This window comes from Montipora foliosa, chromosome 3, assembly GCF_036669935.1.
Source record: "Montipora foliosa isolate CH-2021 chromosome 3, ASM3666993v2, whole genome shotgun sequence".
NCBI lineage: Eukaryota > Metazoa > Cnidaria > Anthozoa > Scleractinia > Acroporidae > Montipora > Montipora foliosa.
The window spans coordinates 24,979,807-25,000,222 of NC_090871.1; the positions used below are offsets into that span (position 1 = coordinate 24,979,807).

Below are 20,416 nucleotides of genomic sequence, written 5' to 3' on the forward strand. Positions count from 1 at the left end.
GTCCTGTAGCAGCTCTCGTAACGTATAACGTGATTAGCTCGATAGCCAAGCCGTTTCTTTCAGAAGACTAAACAATTCAAACAAAGGCTTAGAACACAATAGAAGCTACCCATAATACCAAACAATAGCGGGTTACGAGAGCTGTTACATTACTGCGCGGAAATAGCAACGTACGAACTTCCTATTACTGTAATGATCATCTGCTCAGATTTTTCCACTCAGCTTTTTCTTAGATTCGTGAGGCTTCAGTTGCAGACATTCACTCTTTGCTTCAGCTCCCATTTGTATTATAAATTTATAACCCCACAGACTCCGGGAAACACTCGTCCAACTTGGTTATGACAATTTTGTAGCTACCTATCGTAAAGAAAAAAAGCAAGCTAACTCGAGGTTTTTCTTGGTGTGGTAAGCTATGACGTCTCTCCAAGTAACAAAGCAAACTCTAAACAATAAATGTCAAGAGGGCAGCAATCCATGGATCTTGGTTGGAAATTTCTCCCAAATACGTCTCTTTGTCTCTGTTCATCGATCCTTGCTTTCTACTTATGATCTCAACAGAGGACTCCGGGCAAGGAGAACGACGAAGGCCACCAAGATAAAACTAGAAAATAATAATTCAAATTCGCGTTGTTCTAGTATCAAGGCACTGGCATGGTTAAACGCCGTTGAAGTTTAGAGCATGGAGCAAAAGCGCTCAAGGCCTCTTTAGACATACCCTTGAAGGTAAAAGGCACGTGAAAGCGTGCAAAATAATTCCTTGCAATTGCAATCTGTGTTTTTGACGCTCTCGTTTTCGTGGCTGTGCTTGATGCTTAAGTTCCTCCTGACAGAGCCTTAGCGAGGGAGGTCGGAGATCAGCTATTCCCCTCAATTCCTTTATATTCTTGCCTTCCGTCTCGTATACGCCAGCAAAAGAACTTTGCATCGATGTCTTCATCGTCGGACCCTGAAAGACCAAGTCAAAACAACAGCTATTATATAGATAAAAGGACATCAATGAAAAACAGCTTGTAAAATGAAAAGAAATTTCTTGTTAATGTCGAGGTCGACGATGCGGTGTCCGTTGTATTTCATGGCGAGAGAGAGCCAGACAAGACGAAAGCTCACAATTTCAATTTTTTAAATAAAGAGGAGTTAGTGAACTTTCATTTCACGGCTGTCGGATTCCCGATTTTTCGTCGGTCCTATCTCGTCAATTCACCATCACAAAAAGATACTTCAAATGAAACTAAGTTAAGAAGACAATTCAACAGGGATATCTTGCTGTTGTTAGATCAGCGCCAAATGTACACGTTTGACGGAAAGGGCAAAGTCCCTCACGAGAGGTACCTACAACGCGTCTTACAGCTGTCTGTGGCGTTTGAATCCATAGCAGCTCAAGTACAACGTTTACGACGAGTCAAACTTGCAAAGGAGCACTTTGATTTGACGTCGATTACAACGAATAACTTGAAGAGGTATTTTCGCTCAGGTCCTTATTCTCTGTCTGAAACACGAGATCGTTTCTTCCAAAATTATCTGTTCAGTAAAGCCCCATTTACACGAGCAATTTTTCCTTGACAAGTTTGCCTTGACAAGGAAAAATTGCTCGTGTAGATGGGGAATAGTGGACAAATTTTCCTTGTCAAGGAAAATCTGGCGTGCTAGCTTTTCCTTGACAAGGAAAAATTGTCAAGTCAGAAATTTGCTCGTGCAGACGGATAACAAGGAAAATGTGACAAGGATATTACTTGTCAAGTGCACTTGTCAAGGTAAACTTGTCATATTTTTCATTTACACTACCAAGGAAAACTTGTCAAGGAAAAACTTGTCAAGGAAAACGTGCTAGTGTGTACAGTCGGCAAGTTTTCCTTGACAAATTTTCCTTGTCAAGGAAAATCTGGCGTGCTAGCTTTTCCTTGACAAGGAAAAATTGTCACGTCAGAAATTTGCTCGTGCAGACGGATAACAAGGAAAATGTGACAAGGATATTACTTGTCAAGTGCACTTGTCAAGGTAAACTTGTCATATTTTTCATTTACACTACCAAGGAAAACTTGTCAAGGAAAAACTTGTCAAGGAAAACGTGCTAGTGTGTACAGTCGGCAAGTTTTCCTTGACAAATTTTCCTTGTCAAGGAAAATCTGGCGTGCTAGCTTTTCCTTGACAAGGAAAAATTGTCAACTCAGAAATTTGCTCGTGCGGACGGATAACAAGGAAAATGTGACAAGGATATTACTTGTCAAGTGCACTTGTCAAGGTAAACTTGTCACATTTTTCATTTACACTACCAAGGAAAACTTGTCAAGGAAAAACTTGTCAAGGAAAACGTGCTAGTGTGTACAGTCGGCAAGTTTTCCTTGACAAATTTTCCTTGTCAAGGAAAATCTGGCGTGCTAGCTTTTCCTTGACAAGGAAAAATTGTCAAGTCAGAAATTTGCTCGTGCAGACGGATAACAAGGAAAATGTGACAAGGATATTACTTGTCAAGTGCACTTGTCAAGGTAAACTTGTCATATTTTTCATTTACACTACCAAGGAAAACTTGTCAAGGAAAAACTTGTCAAGGAAAACGTGCTAGTGTGTACATTCGGCAAGGTTTCCTTGACAAGTGGACTTGTCAAGGAAAAATTGCTCGTGCAAATGAGGTTTGGAAACGTACTGAGAACGAAAAAGGGACACAAGAGGTGAATAACTTGAAGAGGTGTTTTCGCTTGGGTCCTTATTCTTTGTGTGAAACACGAGATGGTTTGTTCTAAAATTGTCTGTTCAGTAATAGATCACAGATGACGTTTGGTATAACGTACTGAGAGCAAAAAAGTGTCACAATAGGTGATACGGGAGTGTGTCAATGATGTTCTTACCCGGCACATTTTGATGTCTTCTTTGATCTATTACTGAACAGACGCATGGCAAACATAGAATGGTCTATTTGTTTTATGAAATAGAGAATGAAGAAAAAATTGTATTGTTACCAGGCGAACTTTTTCCTTGCTCTCTTCTGTCCAGGCTTCTTCCTCTCTTTGATGCGAGGATCCCTTATTAACAACCCCGCTAAAATGCAAACAATGAAAAGTGAAAGCACTTATCTTACTTGACATTATAACACTTCTTGCCCTCTTATGACAATACACAAGTTTTCAAGTGCGTTCTCAAGAAGAGTAGTCACTGTACCCAATCAAGACGGATGTCGACAATCGAAAGAGCAATCTACCAATCAGTGCCCGACGCCAAGCCAAGCAGCCGGGCCAAGGGTGGGAAAACCAGGGAGGAAAAACGCGGCGATTTCGTGATTTGCTCCAGATTGGTTACGAAAAGTGCACAGAGAGGCAAAACCAGAGAGATTGTACGAATACAGTTCAACTCCCAGTTAACACCCATCAAAATCTGGTGAGAGTGTTTTGCTTTGCAACCGGCGAAATTTATTGAAACCACGCCTTGAAGTTTGCAGATACCACGCTGCTTTTTATGGGGATATCATAAGGTCCCTTCTTTCTGTGGTATGTTCAGTTATGTCGATTGTTTCTGAACTGTCGTGATAACTGCACGCTAACTGATTTCTGTTCACCACATGAACAAAACGAACGAAACTTTCTGAGGGCAATACTTTTACTGGGTGTCTTGTCGCCGGTTCATCAGCCATCACAACAGGAAAACGAAATATTGTCATTAAAGAACAACATAACTATATATACTTAACCTTGTTGAAGCGGTTCCAAGTAACTATCCTCAAAGTTAAGTAATGCTCGGCTAATGGCAAGCCTGATAGCCCCGGCTTGACCTGGAAAACAACAATCCTTATGCTTGAGTATTATGATGTTAAAATACAACAAAAAGCTCACTGACAGGGATCCAGTTGGTAGCTATAACTCTGCATACATGCGGGTAACGCGGAGGTCATGGCTTCCAATCTCACATAAGCAAAGCATTATTTTTTTTGTCAAAATGTCATCAAAATCACTAAACTAGTGATTTTGGGAAAATCCGAAGACGTTTTATTCGAAGAATTACTAACTGAAATTAGCAAAACATTCCCACACCGACGGAAAATAGGGGGAAAAGGATGACTTGTCGTATGGAGCGTCTTTTAAAATCTAGTTTTACACCGAAATTGAGCAATAGGAAAGGACAAGAATGGCACATATGAACCATAGGAGCTAGTCCACCCAAGTCAGTGATGCACAACACAAAGGACCGTCACAACACTAGAAATTCCATTCTAAACTCTTTGCGAACAATGAGTGGATTCTTTAACGGTTATGACTTGAATGGACACTCCAGAAATTAGGTGAGACATTTCGTGACACATATACAGGTGTAACATCTGGTGACGTTACGTGGCAATACATGACAACCTCAGTGTTCAACCGCTTTGACGGATAAACAACATTGTTTCGGCAGAGAATAACTGCTGGGTTAGACACTGATTCCTAGTGATTAGGTGTAAGCGCCGACTCTAAATGGTTAGCTTTCACTAATTGTTCTGGTGACATCATATTTAATTCACCTTATTTTGGAGTATCCATTCTAATGTTAGGTTTAGGTTTCCATTTGCAGGCAAGCTTTTAGCCAGGAGCTGCCAGGGGGCCGTCCAGTGGACGGCCACTTTTCAGGGGGAAAATGGATACAAATTTTAAATAAAACATGGATCTTGAAATGTTCGAACAAAAAGTAATCACTCGATTCTAGTGATTTAGGAAATGATCTACACACCATCTCATGATCTCAGCATCACCTTATTTCTACGTAAGTTTCTTTTGGTAACTTGTTAATTCATGGGTGAACACTAAAGGCCCACCTTCGACCACCAGGCATTGCGTGCCGCGGAACAATTCTCATATATGAAAATCCCGCCAGAGCTGAAATTCATCCAATTAGAGCGCAACGATAAGCAATGCAAATTCCCATAACAAAAACGAACGATCGAAAAGTCTGTCGGTTGAAGGAGGGCCTTTAAACATCGTTTTTCCGTTTAAGCTGTGTCGAGCACTGATTTCACTGAATGGTAAGTCATGTAACCAAAAGAAGCGTAACGTTCCTACTGTGGAGCGCTTGTTTGTGGCTACATGAAGTACTATCTCATACTCATATTTACTTGCTCCCAGCCTCCAACTTACTATAACCCATTCACTCCCGGGGGTTCCGAATTGACGAGTAAAATCGTCTGACCGGTTTAGCCCGGTTTGGGTGTTAAAGGGTTTTAAATATGGCCGCCAAGACCAACGTCGAACAAACGTTGGAAGAAAAGACAACCACAAACGACGATAAACTGGAGATCAAGGTAAAAAAAAGCCTGCAGGTTCCTAGACGGCGTAAAAAAGAATTAAAACCAGTTCATCAAAGAAAAGTTTTCGTTTCAGTTTATCATCGTTTTCCGCCATCAGTTTGAAGTATCTAGAGGCGACAAACTGGTAACGAAAACCTTGTTTAGCATTTGCCTTCTAAATATGGTTGTGAGGTCCGTGTCTTGTCAGCCAGTCGATAAAATCTGACAAATATGCCTTAGAACTGCGGATCTCTACAGAACTGGCGCCGGAAAATCAATTTTACATGTCAGAAATGAAAATATTCAAGGAAAGTGTATTCCATCGGCCTGTGAATGTGTTTACCGTGTGAGGTTTTTGTGCCTCATCGTGAGACCGAGAGATTGCCCTAAAAACCGTGAGACTTGAGAGGTCTGACAAGCACGCAATTGTTAACACAGCTGATGCGTTTAGTGGACAGAAGCACGTACAGTTTTAATCCATTTCAATGTTTTTGAAAGAAAACGACGCATTTAACTATCAAGTTCGATCATTTCATCATGTGTTTATCGGCTGAAAATCGCGGGAAATGCACCTAAGCTTGAAATTTTCAAAATTTTCTGGGGGAACCCAGACCCCCATAGCATTATGGGGCCGAAGGCCCATGGATGTTAGTTGGTGGACGGCCTCAAATGGAATCCTGGCTAAAAGCCTGTTTGCAAGTGTTATTACAAAGGCAGTACTTTCTCCTCAGTTATTTGAAGACCCTGAGTGTTGATCCGGCCATGCAGGGTTTGAACCCGTGACCTCCGCAAGGTAATTGTCCATTTCCAACCAACTGAGCTAACCGGTCGGAAGAGCTGTGTATGATTACGAGAATATCATTTACGTAAATTCGAACACTTGACCTAAGCGTGGCTGGACCTACTTAGGTTTGCGAGACACTGGGCAATAAAAGCATTGAGGCACCATAACACCCAGCGGGGGCAGGAATACCTCGGCACATACAGACATACAGACCTGATGTTCCGCCGCCTATGACTCCGCAATCCACATCATATTCACCCACTGCATCAACAGTAAGAAATGGATACATGATTTGTTTCCTGATAAAAAAAAACATTACCGACATCATTTTTCACGAAGCGACTGTCTTCAGGCTCTTAACATCAAAATGTGCAATGTTTCGCTTTAGACACCAAAACAGTAACAAACAGATACGGATGAACATATTCATTAATGATTTGAATTTTTGTGTTCCTTATGTCTCATTGCGGCTGTACGCTGACGACACGACTGCCTACCTGTCAGATGTATCTCCCACCATTCTAGAATTTTCCTTCAACAAGGATCTCCAGGCTCTTTCGTCGTAGTTTGAGTCCAACTATTTAACAGTGAACTGTGCTAAGACTCAAGCATTATCTGTTGGACCCTGTGCCTATCATTATTCTTTATTTCTTAATAATGCTCAAATAGAATTTCTCCGATCTATTAAGATTCTTGGAGTAACTTTAGACAAGGACTTATCCTATAAAGAACACATATCAGATCAACTAAAGAAAGCCTATGCCAAGGCTTCTGCTCTGAGAAGAATAAGGCGTTTTCTTCCTCATGATGCAATGATAAAACTTTATAAAGCATTTATATTACCTCATCTCGAATACTGTGGTCCTTTGTTTGTAGGCATAGGTACGGGTCAACGCAAACGTCTCGAAGATGGCAACTGTTATATTTTGAGAACATTAATCGGGTACAACAAGTCAATGTCATACGACGAACTGCTCACTGCGGCTAGCATGACATCTTTATATTGTAGGCGCTTACATCAGGCGTTAATACTTCTTTTTAAATGTCTAAATGGTACGGGTCCTACATATATTGCTAGCCTTTTTAAATACAGGCATACACCGTATAGGCTAAGAGGCGAGGGCTTGAATTTGGAATTACCTAAATTTAATTGTAAATTTAAGAAGAATTCTGTCACTTATTCATTAACTAAGTTATGGAACAGTTTGCCTTCTCATGTGCGTCTTTCAAGTGATTCCAGTGACTTCAGAAGTAAATTGCAGGATTGCAGTTTTTTAGAACGTGTCTTATAGTGTACAATCGTAGCTTTTAACTGCTTTTAGAACGAGTTTTAGAGTTTTCCAAGTCCCGTTTTTAGTATGTGGCTTTTTATTGTTTTTAGAATTGAATTGTATTATATGGCTGTAATTATTATAGATTTTATTTATACACGTTCGTATTTTGAACGAGTTTTATAGCTCTTTGACGTAACGTGTTAAAATAAATGATTGATTGATTGATTGATGAACAATGGAGGCAGTGCATTAAGTAGATCATCTCGACTGATTCTTCAGATTTTGTACATGCACGTAAAATATAGTCAATGAGTGTGAGTTACATTGTATCTGACTTGAAGTAGGTGGACAAATTAGCACACAGACTTAACTGATTAGAGTGTAATGTGAAGTGCCAAGTTTCTACCCCATATGAACCATGCGAGTTGTAGCCCTCCTAATGGAAATGGACCCACAAAAGGACAGAGCAAAACCCCGACCAGGGTGGGAATTAGCATACACCCTACCTGTCTTCCAGCTTGCTGAAATACTTGGTCAATGGAGTGTTGTTGATTGTTACGTTTCCTGTTCCTTTCTTGACGACTACTTCTGCGATTGCACGTTTGCGATGCCCTTCAAAGAACAGAATTCAACATTTTGATAACCCGGCGTCGACATTAATGTCTCTAATTCACTTTGTCCAGGAATGCACGTTGCTATGAAAACTGCAAAAATCGTGAAAGTAACTATCGGGTGGCTAACTCCGTGCAATGGCACACCGGAAAGCTCTTCGGCCCAAAAGCCAATTGTAAAATTCGCCACGCTTTTTCTAAAAGGTAGTTTCTTAACACAATTTCAAGGAAGGCAAAACCCTCCAGCTTTAAAACAGCGAACGAAATACCCTGAATTAATTTTTAGGCTTTCGAGAAATAAACGTCAGAATGCAACAGTAGGTGAATCTCAGAACGACTAGAAGCCCTCTCCCCCTCCATTTTCCGCTTCAGGTCCATCGTAAGGGGCACAAAAGTGACCGTACCTAATTTCAATAATTTCAAACAAAACTGAGATTAAGTGATCACGTTTTTATCAAAGGGGTTATATCACGCTAGTTTAGTTCTAGGTTTCCAGGCAAAACCAGGTTTTTGTTTTTATTAGAGGGAGAAACAGATATCAAATGGTAAATTTATGGACGAGTTCTCCAAGATGACGAGCGAAAATATGCAAAACATGATGCAGTGTCAATTTTTCATTCATTTGTCCTTATCGTTCGCAAGTGTCACTCTCAGTACAAAAACATAATTTCAAGTAAACAAAATGAACCATAATTTTGACTTTTAACTGGTTGAAGGATATCCTTTTGCACTGTATAGAGATACCGAATGGTATGACAGAGCCTCTTTCATGAGTAGTAGAAGTAGCAGTTGAAGTTGTTCATGTGTTTCCTTGTGATATGAAGGATGTGTTGCTATGAGCTTGTTAGAAACGAAAGCCTCTTCTTTTTCTTTCGCCGGTATTTTCTCCGCCTGCTAGATATAAGCCCACTCAAAACATCTTACCCGTTGAGTGCTCACAAACGGGATTTACGTGTAACTATTGAAGCAAACTATATAACTAGTCTCAATTCAACTTACCAACTGCAACACTTTCTCCTTTATCATTCAACTGAAAAGTAGATTAAGAGATGCCAAATACTTCACTTAAATAAGATGAAAATAAGAGTCGCAAACACGTCTTTCCTCAATGATTTTTCCAAGACTCTAGTGAGTTTAACTAGAGGTTTACTACAACCAACAATTGCCCGATCGATTTGTTTTCAGGGAAGGCAAACACCCAATTGATTACATTCATTCGATAAGCTGAATAACCAGTACCTTTACATTCCACAATGGAATAAAGTGTCATTTCCTTTCTCAGCAGCACGAGGGAATTCTTGATCTGGTACCTTCAGTCTGTGAAGCAAGCACTTGGCATTTTTCCTCGACAAGTGCTATTGACAATTTCCATTTGCCCCCGTGTAACTGGCATCAGATTTCCGAAGCTTCATGAACCCAGTAGAAACCCAGCCGACTAGTGGGATAAATTTAATGCGCTGTTTGTTTTGTGTACATTAAAAAAGAAAGCCCGGCCACTGAGAAGGGAAAGCTGCAAACAGCAAAACTACAAATGAGCAAAAGAAATGCACAGGAAAGGATGTTATCCTGAGGTTATCACGCTGGTCTGTTCACATGAAAAAATACCAATACTAGTCTTAAATTGTTGTCTTTCTAACTATGCATACCGTCTTTTCTACTGCACGCATTCCCTCTATTGGAATAACATGAAGGAACTGAAGCAGGAAAGGAGTCGCTCTTTCTGCGTTTGGGTGACTTGCTAGTTTCTTGAGCCGATGGATGATGACATCATACTGCAATGATACCGAAAACACACTATTAACCTAGTTTTCAAACAGCAACTTGAACATCATTATTTTTCATCATAAAACGAGGGAAAATGTCCAAGAAGGGAGGGGGACCCTAGCGCTGCAAGGAACCCAGCACAAACACCATCCGGACCTCATACACAACACAAGCTCTTTCGAGACATCAAGTCATGCCGGCCACGTTTTGCTGGGGACATTTGCACAGACACAGATCACCGGTACTCTACATGCCGTACTTTTTGTGAATAGTGATGTGAGGGTTCTTTAACGTCCAACGGATTTTATGGATTGCCAAATGGGGCCTACACTTTACAGTCCTCAGTCACCCAAGAAGGCTTCAAGTCTCGCCACTTACAGATAAAACTGCAAAAATGAAATTGGAGCGGTTTTCAATTGAGTGTTGAAAGTAATTAGCGAATTGCTTTGGTTTATGATTTCTTCACTCAGTGATTGGTTCAAAGTTCTCACGACACTTTTTCAACCAATCAGAAGTGAAACCAAAACCAATCGTGGCTCGCGCGTGCACATTTTCCCGCGCTTTGAGTCGGCTACGTGTAATTACTTTGAGTTTTGATTGGTTTACTGGATTGCCTCCGTCCTTTTTGATTGGCCAAAGTAATTACTTTGTTTTTGGTTTTACGACACTCAACTGAAACTCGTTCAATAGTAATGTAGTTTTTGGTACACCCAACACCAATGACTAGCTTATGATACGTCTAGATGCATAGTCTTGTACCTTCCAGCAAAACAAAAGGGACCTTTAGATCGTCGGACGAGGGCGACTGCGAGTAAGAGTTTTCCAAACTGAGCAAGCGCATAAGGTTTGGTGGCCGACATTTCTCGAAGTGCGCGTGCTCAGAACAGAAAACTCGTACTCGCGGTCGTCCTCGTCCCCCGATCTAAAGGTCCTTAGTATCTGTCACAAGGAAGTAATATGTAATGAATTTAACAAAATGAATGTCAAGTGTTCTAACCTCTTTGTCGGTCAATCTCTCCCTTATCTTTCTTTCAAGCTCCAGTTTGCCAATCCACCGCATCTTCGGCTGGGTTGCAGATTTTTTACTGAATATACAACGAAAATACAAAGAAATGAATGAAACTATCACTTTCATTCATAGAGGTAGTACAATGATCACGGACACCATAATCCATGGCAACTGGTGCTGCATATGTCAAACATTTTTAAAACATTAAAATTAATACTGTAGGGGTTCAGGCAAGCCTATTATTAACTGAAATTACTGTATATGGTAATCGGCTGACTGTTCCCATTGTCCACCAGAACCAAACTTGTTCTGCCTGTACGTAATGTTGTTATTATTTTACCTTGGAATTTCCTTTGTATCCTGACCATCCACACTATCGGTTCGAGATTTTCCAGAGCTCACATCCAAGTCTAAACCCGGAACAAAAGCTGAATTCAAATCTTTTCTTGAATCCTGGTCAGAGTGTGAACTCGACTCCAAGTCTGAGCTTGATTCCCCTTCTGAACTGGATTCTGCATCTGATTCGCTGCTTGAATCTAGATCAGGATTGGAGCCTATTTCTAAACTTTTTCTTGAATCCAAATGAAATGGCATGTAGCCTCCATCTCTGGTCATCCCTGACACTTCTCTGCCTTCTGGCTCTTCATCAGCACCTAACCTTGCACTTTGTTCATAAATTTCCTAAAACAAATAATCAATTTGGACCTAAAGTGTATAGAATTGTTTGGCAATCAGCATCCTTAAGGCAATATTCATGACCAATTTATAGCAAATAGGTGATTGTCTTGTTCCGTAATAAGATTTCTAAGTTTATTTAAAAGTGGTCTTTATGTGCCTTCTCCAGACATGTACTGTGGATCATGTGGGTGGAAAATGATCTTCTTGTTGTCCCATTGGCTTGCAGAATTGCCTTAAGGCATGGACTCATCTGATTCCTTGGTCAATATCAGCTTCTTGCTGCTAGCTAGTAGTATTTAATTATGAAACTCTGCTAATGTGTTTTTGTTTTGTCTTGTTTTTCAACTTTTATACTGCATAGATTGAAAAAAAATAAAAGAATCAATGAACTCTGGAGTACACTTTTCACCATATTTTATAACCATTCATTTCTTTTACACACATGTACTTACAAATAATAAGTCATGGAAGCCAATTTGACCAGTGAAGAAAGCAGCATGCAGAGGCCTGCTAGTCTTGTCCAAAAGTTCAGCTATGAAAAAAGAAGAATACTTAGTATTACATGATGTATTTAATACACACTATAGGCTCTAATCTCGCAAACAGTGGTTTTTGCTTGATCTCTCTGAAACTACATAAAGTCCTCAAATAATTATGTTACATGTACATGTATAACATTGATTTCCTTCAGAACAGCATATGCTTTCATTGGATGTAAACTGTCTCCAGCCAAAAGTGTCGGAGTAGGTAATCATAACACTTACCTACTCAATCTAAAGTCAAAGGCAAAATTGAGTAACAGGTGTAATACTGACTGATGCAAGTTGCAGCAAAGATTGTGATTGCAACAATTAATTTTTAGTGGTCATGTCTTAACCTTTGAAATACGCAGTTTTAAACAACAAACCTACGGCAGCCTTGTGGAACAGAAAGATTTTAAAAACGTAGAGAGCAGAAATTGACTACCATGTTACAGGGGCCGTGGAGATGGAGAGACTGAAGGAGCGGAACCCCCCCCCCCCCCCACTTTTTCCCTACAGTGTTGTTTTTTCCTAAACCTATCCCCCATCCCCTCACACTTCCACAATCCATAACAAATCTAGTCCCCACACTTTCAAATGAAGCAGACTACTATTAATGTGGAGAAAACAACAAGATCTTTCAAAGCAAACATTACATTATGGATTAAAATTAATTAAAATCCAGAATAAAATTATCATGTTAAATTTTAGTCTTGCCATTGTGCTGTGTATCAAAGAATGCAATAATTGGTTTTTATTTAGGAAATCTCAACACAAGTAAAAAATTCAATTTCCGTATAATTTTAGTATTTTCCTAAGCAAATAATGATATTCACAGTTATAACTTATTTTAACTAATATTAACTAAAGCACTTAATTTAAAACTGACAGTTCATTTTTAAAAAAATGCCTCTGGTCATTCTACATGTACATGAACTTCATTTCTGTAATAATGGGTCCCATTTCATTTCCCAGCTACAGTACATTTACCAGTAGTTTCATTACCTTGTTTCTGATAGAGCTTCTTTGGGTCCTGTGTGAATGATAAAGGAGACAAACAATTTTATGACTACAACTAAACAAAACTATGCACTAATTCCACCTAATTTTCTTTGAACAAAGAATGACGCAACATGCTTCTTTCTCGTGATACATTTCCAGCTCTGTCAGGTTTGTGTCTGAAGACAATGTTACGTAATGATTGTGTGCATAGACCCTTTTACGTACTAAGTCTCATAAATTACATTGTCTTCAGACACAAACCTGAAAGAGCTGGACATTTAATGGGAACCCAACACATGTATAATTTGTGAGGGAATTTGGACTTCCGGTGTGCATGTTGCCTTTAGATGTTATTCTGAATTTGATATAGTGGTAAATGAATACTGTGTAAAGGTCAAGGTAAAGGTCCTTATTTTATGAGGGTAACAAGTGACAGTGAACTAGTGTTACTCAGATAAACTTGTGGCCATCAGTGCACAACTTTTAGCCCCCTTCCTCTGTCAATGCTTTGTTTTTCGGCTAAACAGAGCTACCGCTACATGGATCAGAGTTCCGTCGAAACAGACGTTGATCGAATGAGACGTTCCATGCTAGCAGAGGTCTCTTTTCTTTTGCCTTTGCTTGGCTGACGAGTATGGGAAAGCTACTGTAACCTGTCCTATACGGATCAATCATACTTAAGTAGGTACAACTCAAAAACCCTGGTTTTAGATGTATCTCATTAGCAGTTAATTAAAATTAAATTATTATTTTGTACTACCTAGAAGCATCAGTGTATACCATAAAGGTTGTATACCTCAATTCAACAGCTAGGCATTATCACCTAATCAAAAGACATGCTGTGAACAATAAAACACTCATGTGGGTAATTACGCTGCATTATAGCTTGTGCATTACAAAACAGTTACTCAAACATCACCTCAAAAATGGGACGAGCATCTTTAGCATACAGTCCTGAGGGCATCAAATACTCAATGGCTTCCTAAAAATCAAATCAGTTCTCAACTACACATCAATCAGCATTGTTCCCAAAAAAGTTACACAAAATAGTATCAGCGACGTCTAAATCTGCTGCAAAACTTAATGCCTCTCTTAACCCTTTGCTACCTAACAGAGCCACTTACAGATTTCACTCTGTCTGTCATCAGGAACCCCTTACATGTACATGTACAGACCGAGTTAATGTTTTTTTTGTAATATTCAGAGTAATTCAACGTTTCGGAGAGTCTGCTCTATTCAGCTGTGTCAATCTCCTCAGTTCATTCCACTAGCTTTTCCTTGATACACCAGGAATAGTAAACCTTGTCCATTAACAATAAATAATTTTTTTTTAAAATAACAATTTCTACAAACTATGGATGTTATTCAAAGACAATTACAGGGTACAAAAGGTGGGATTGGTGAACAATGTACATGAAGCTCAATTAGTCCCAAAAATGTCACACATTAATTACTATAATTATCAATAGCAATAAAACAATGGCTTTAATGGAGCAGTGTTCCAGGGCCAAGAGGGAGTTTATCTCTGGACTCAATGGCTGAAAGTGTAGCCCTATTAGGTGCCCAATCAAATCAAAGAGACCAGCAAATTTTACTCAAATAATTTTAAGGAATACTGAGATTTGGCACCAGAGTGGCTTGTGGAGTAATGGTGGCTGACAGGAAAATGTGGCAGAAATCTCTGCCAAGGACAATTTAGTTGGAGATGAAAGACAGACTGAGTGTAACAAACCGATAAAATCCAAAACAAGGAGAAATTATAGAGTTCTCTATAATTACCTTTATGTCTTTGTCACTGAATGTCTCTGGGTCTTTCCCCATGATTCTTGCTAGCCAAAGTTTATATCGCTGATATTTAGCCGACAGATCCTGCATTACGGGATCTGAACAGGAAAATATTAATTAACAAACTTGATCACTGTTTAATATTTCATTTAAATCAAAAGTTAGTACAGTAAGTAAACAGTGTTCAGGATAAGCATTTCTGTAATCACTGTTTGTCTTCCAAAGGATGGGGAATTGAAAAGTAAAGGGGGTACAGTCATGAATGTAGCAGCAATTTTGTGTTTTATGAATTTTGGTGATGGTTCATGGCAAATACATGTAACATAAGATAAGTCTGAGAGTTAAAAGATATTAGAAGAAAGAGTTGTGGACAGGTCTGTCTTTCACTGTCTAAAGAAAAAAAGGCTTCCAAAACCTAAAATTGTCAGCAGATTAGAGTGTATCAGCATCAAAATACTACCATGCATTCTCAATTTAAAGATCTTTAAAATGTAATGACAATGTTTTTTTAATCTGAGATCTTTATGGTGGGACAGCGGATCAAGTCATAAATATTATTTTATACAACATACTTTTAGTTATAAATTGTCTTGTCATTGAAACAGAGAAACTTTGTACAAATATAGCATCTACATGTAAACAAAGAATTTCTGTGATGAGCTCAAGGGATGTTGTGCTCTTGTTACGAACCAGTCATCTACAATGTATTTCCTTTCCCCAAGGTTTCTGCCCGAGGCCATTGGACTGTACCATCATACAATGTACCTATTTCATGACTCAATCCACATTTGGTCATTTGATCAAGATGCCACATGGCACTTTTACTGTAACAGTTGTAATGTAACTGTAACAATGACCAGACTACACTGATTAGTTATTTAATCAGTGAAATTTAGACTAAAACAATAGTTAAGATTAATGTTAATAATAAGTAAATGAATGACAACTATTGTTTCAAATCAAGAAACAATTTCTACCTTCGAAAAGCACTGTAGAAAGTTTCAACATCTGTTTAAAATAATAATTATAGAGAATAGCCTGTATGCCTTGTGGTGTTCACTAGAGATTATTTTTCAGTAAGTACGAATGACATCAATCATCTTATTTGCACAGGAGGTTTAAGGATCCATGTTCAGTTCAGGTTTTGGCTTTAGGTTTAAACATGGGCATCATTAGACTTTTAACAGCTGGGATCAGAGGGTTCAGTATTTTTGAATTACTTTTATTTCAGTGTACAACATGTTGTATTTTTTTAGTTTTTTAATGACTAACTAGCCAACCTTCTTACATATTTGTTACCTGTATGCATTTGTTACTATGTAAAATGATAAAGAATAGCCCTTCGCAAAATCCCTGCCTGCCTCTGTGTCACTTAAGTGGCTATACATGTACATACAGTAACCCACATACCATCTTCACCCTGGTTTTCATTTGATTTAGAACCTGCACTATCAGCTAGATGGGTTGCTGCAACATCTTCCTGTTGAGGAAATGCCAAAGAGAGCCCTTTACATTGTACAAATTTAAGGACACAGAGTCTATACAATAGTCTATGCAAGCAAATTAACTTCTATGTGAAGTACTCTAGCCCCTCCTTCCCTTCTGGGAGAGTGCATAATTACTCCTCCATATTGAAAAAAAAACAATCTGATCTCTGTGGAAATCAAACTCACCAAACCCTGTTTCATCACAGAGAAAGGATCATCCAACACTGGCCGCTTTTCACTTGCATACAGACGTTTTTGTGAAACCTGGTGGTAAAAATCAATGTTACCGCAAATTAAGCCAAGACTGACCCAAATAACAAATCATCAATGCCTCCTAAAGGGTTGGCTCAGTCCTAGGAGTTAATGGGTTAAAGGGGACAAAGTCCAGCTGGTATTTTTACAGGTCACAGGTCACAGGTCACAACAGGTCATTGTTTTACCAATACAGAAAGTATCCTAAACATGCATATTGGCTAACCTTAGGCCTAATTAGGCCTAAACAAAAGTTTTCAGGTTTAAGGTTAGCTTTTATGAATGTTTAGAATACTTTCTGTATTGATTGGTAAAACAATGATCTGTGACCTGTAAAAAATACCAGGTGGACAAAGTCTTGAGTGGATGACTAGAGTTTATTAATAAAACACCGAAAATTAAGGGATGCTGTTGAGATAAGGGTAGCTCAAAGTTAATGACAAACTGATTACTTTAAAGGAAAGAAAAGTGTATTTGAAGCACAGGTTATAGACGGAAGATTGAAGTGATCCTCGCACCTATCTGGACAATTTAGGCAATTGTCTCTTACAGACACCTGAAAAATTCAGGCAGCTTCAACGGAAATCGAACCCATGACCTTTGTGATGACAGTACAATGAGCTATGAAGCCACACTTACTTGTCTAGTCTTTCCCTCATCATTCCTTTCACTGGAACACATGATCGGGATGAAATGACCTGCTCCCAACTGAGAGGCTTCATACATGCGTAGCTCAATTGGTAGAGCATTGCACCGGCATCGCAGAGGTCATGGGTTTGAATCCTGGTGAAGCCACCTGAATTTTTCAGATGTCTATAAGAGACAACTGCTTAAATTTTCCAGGTAAGAGCGAGGATCACTTCAACCTTTTGTTTGATTACTTTGAACTGTCAGATTCTTTTCTATGCCAGATTATCAATATCCCTGTTTTTGGAGGTTGCAGTTGCAGTTGATGTTGTTGTAATACAGACCTCCCTGCTTTTGTTAATTGTTAATGATTTTGTTCTCAATTTGCTAATAATTAATTTTACCCAGGTCCCAGAGGTTTTTCTTGAGCAACGAGAGAGCCGCGAAGAGGCGAAGACGAATCAGAGAAAAACCTCTGGACGAATCAGAGAAAAACCTCAGGATCTGACCCTCAGGCTTGGGTTGATTGATATTTTTACAAACACTCAAATTAATACAATTGGTTTGTTTGATTCGTAATGCCGAGGGGATGTGTAATTGCTAAGTTGCCATCAGTCCCTTTTGTAATTATCAATTTGACGAGTTTGACAGCTGGTGTCTTCATGAAAGTGAGATTCAAGTCCAAGGTAATCAGAGGTTTTTCTCTTTTCGCCCCTCTCTCATGGCTCAAGAAAAACCTCTGGGACCAGCGTACTAATGATTTGGAATTTAAATAAGAAAAGCAGTGAGGTTTCTGTCAAAACAAGGTCAACTCTAGCCTCGCTTTCATTCCTAGGCCAGGTAACTGTGCACACAACTGTAAAATGGTCTATTGTCACATAGGAGGTCATAGGTTTAGTCTGCATAGCAGGCGGTTCTTTATGGAGCACAAGAGAACTCAACGGGCACAAGGTCCTTTCTTTCCTAGGCCTTCTCGTGCCACTCAAAATCTCTCGTGCTCCAAAAAGAACTGCCAGCTACATGCTATCATAGGTTCAACTCCTGCAAATGAGCAAATGGATATTTTTTAGCATGATCCCTGAGTCACCACCGAAAAAGGATACATTTCCTCAAAAATTTTCATTCTGCGTTTCTAAATTTTGACAGAATGACCTTAAAGAAGTCCTTTCATGCAAAGTTTCAGGGGACAAATTATACTTGAGAAAAAAAAATCGAAAATCAATCATGCATATAAAATGATATGTATTTCCCGGATATGACATGGAGCATGTCTATTTTTTATGTCATTCTTCTTCGTATTTTTTTATTTATTTTAACCTTTAGCACACCTGCCAACCCCCAGAGTACAAAAATCTGGAGACATCTAAAAATCTTTGCATTGTAAGAATGTCATTTTCCACAATATCTGAATACTCTCCAAAAATCACCCGAAGCCCTTCCGAATGTTCCCGACGTTTCTCGGTTAGAACAGTTATTGCTATTGTTCCCATAACCGCGCAAACTTTCTACCACGTATTGTGCAATTTGATTGGCTGATTTCTGACCAATTGCGGTACTTGTTAAATATAGCCTATATCAATTTGATTGCTCCATTTTACGTTTTCCAAACCAGAACAGCTCAAATGAGAGCACTAGAATCCACTTCTTGTTTTATTTTCCTTTTTGACGTCTTGAAGATAACGAAATTAATGAAAAAATGTTGAAAAAGGCCACAGTAGGTGGCCACGAAAGATTTGGTGCTCTAACCAGGAGGCTGGGAGATTTGATGAAAAACTTGGAGACTCCCGGGAAAACCGGGAGAGTTGGCAGGTATGGTTAAGGACTAGCCAAATGCTCGCAACATTTCAAGGCAACATCTTGCAACATTGTTGCATACCTTTGGCCAAGCTGTTGTGATAATTATGTTGCAACATGTTGCATGATGTTGGATCAAATTTGAAAACGGTCAAATTTTTTGTGCAACATTTTGGACGTTGCATGATGTTGTACTTGTTTGGCCACGTTTACACAACATTCTTTCGCTAGGGCATGCGCGTTAGGTCCACTTCTTGCACGCCAGGGGCCTGGGGCACATGAACATTGACAGGTTGCCTTGAAAATGATGAAAATGTTGCTTGCGTTTGGCCACCCCGTTCAACACATGTCGCAACATCATGCAACAATGTTACAAGATGTTGCGTTGAAATATTGCGAGCGTTTGGCATTTTCACACGTGACCTACTGTATCTTGTATGGGGTCAATGGTCAATGATCGAATCGCGAAAGCGCTAACTTTATTGACTTCTCTGATTATTTCCCGTAACTTTGCCCTAAAGTCGTGATACATACATATGCCTACAATAGCAATCACATATGTAAACAGAGGAAATGATACAGTAGCTGACAGGGGTTTGAGAACTGTATGCAGTTCCAAACATTTAAAGACACCGACTTTTGGGACGATTCCTACCGTATAAATAGCGCTGGATATTCGATATTTCCATAGTTGTTTCATGTTGTTGAAAGTTATCCTTGTCGTTTGAGTGAAGCAGAGAGAGCTTGAGTAAAGTTTGCGTCCAAAACGTACTCCACGCCAAACACTGGACGCCATGTTGAATTTGCAAGAGCGCCTGCGATATATTCTCCTTTTTGTCAGCGGATGATATTTCAACTCGCTAACAGGTCGCGCACTAACGGATGAACAACACGATCTCTTCCGCAAATGAAGGGTTATCCTTCATTGTCAGTTTGCTCCAAATGAAGTATAATCCTCCATTTAGATTACTCTGTACAAGGACTTGTAGCAGCAAATAAAAAGGAAAAGGTAAAAGTAGCTCTTGGACAGGATTTGAACCCGGAGCACCCACTTTGAACAACCTCGTCTCCAGGGAGCTTTTCCCTGGCTTTGGGTGGGCCGTCCCACCCAAAGCCAGGGAAAAGCGCCCTGGGGACAAGGTTGCACTTTGAAGGAACTCTTTTTATCCACTTGACCACTAAAGATCAGCTGACGAAAAAAATGTGCTGATTATTTACCAAAACTAATTAGTATATATATCATAGCTTGATTCTAAAATGGTTAGCTTTCTCTTGAAGTTTGGTAACCGACATTTTTCACTGTGTAAGCTTACTTCTTTGAGCGGGTGTTAATACACGTTTACAGCGGCACTTTTGAAAAAAACAAATTATTGACATTAATAGAAAATGATAGCTTCGCAATTAGTGCTGTGGTAGTCTAGTGGTTAGGTGTAAGGGTTATTAACCATACGTACCCAGGTTCGAGTCCTGCGAGTCCAGACATTGGGGTTTGACTTTTAAAAGAAATTTGTTCATTTTCCATGATCCCTATCAAGCTTTCAGTGTCCAAAAGGAACGATAACACTTCACTTGGAAGAAAGTGA

At 39.3% G+C, this 20,416-nt stretch overlaps 1 protein-coding gene across 1 annotated transcript in view; it reads right to left on the reverse strand.

Moving 5' to 3' along the window:
• Positions 1 to 19,649, reverse strand: part of LOC137997147 (small ribosomal subunit protein uS9m-like) — a 19,860-nt gene extending 211 nt beyond the window's left edge. The window contains exons 1-16 of the mRNA XM_068842954.1: positions 19,489 to 19,649; positions 16,347 to 16,424; positions 16,084 to 16,153; positions 14,668 to 14,771; positions 13,808 to 13,870; positions 12,892 to 12,919; positions 11,818 to 11,897; positions 11,028 to 11,368; positions 10,676 to 10,763; positions 9,561 to 9,686; positions 8,914 to 8,944; positions 7,810 to 7,915; positions 6,243 to 6,328; positions 3,680 to 3,760; positions 2,955 to 3,033; positions 1 to 946 (exon numbers count right to left, since the gene is read on the reverse strand). The exon at positions 1 to 946 is cut by the window's left edge and continues 211 nt beyond it. Of these exons, the coding sequence (XP_068699055.1) occupies positions 934 to 946; positions 2,955 to 3,033; positions 3,680 to 3,760; positions 6,243 to 6,328; positions 7,810 to 7,915; positions 8,914 to 8,944; positions 9,561 to 9,686; positions 10,676 to 10,763; positions 11,028 to 11,368; positions 11,818 to 11,897; positions 12,892 to 12,919; positions 13,808 to 13,870; positions 14,668 to 14,771; positions 16,084 to 16,153; positions 16,347 to 16,424; positions 19,489 to 19,629 (1,515 nt within the window). The 5' untranslated portion in view covers positions 19,630 to 19,649 and the 3' untranslated portion in view covers positions 1 to 933. The remainder of the gene's footprint in view (positions 947 to 2,954; positions 3,034 to 3,679; positions 3,761 to 6,242; positions 6,329 to 7,809; positions 7,916 to 8,913; positions 8,945 to 9,560; positions 9,687 to 10,675; positions 10,764 to 11,027; positions 11,369 to 11,817; positions 11,898 to 12,891; positions 12,920 to 13,807; positions 13,871 to 14,667; positions 14,772 to 16,083; positions 16,154 to 16,346; positions 16,425 to 19,488) is intronic.
• Positions 19,650 to 20,416: the final 767 nt, after the last annotated feature.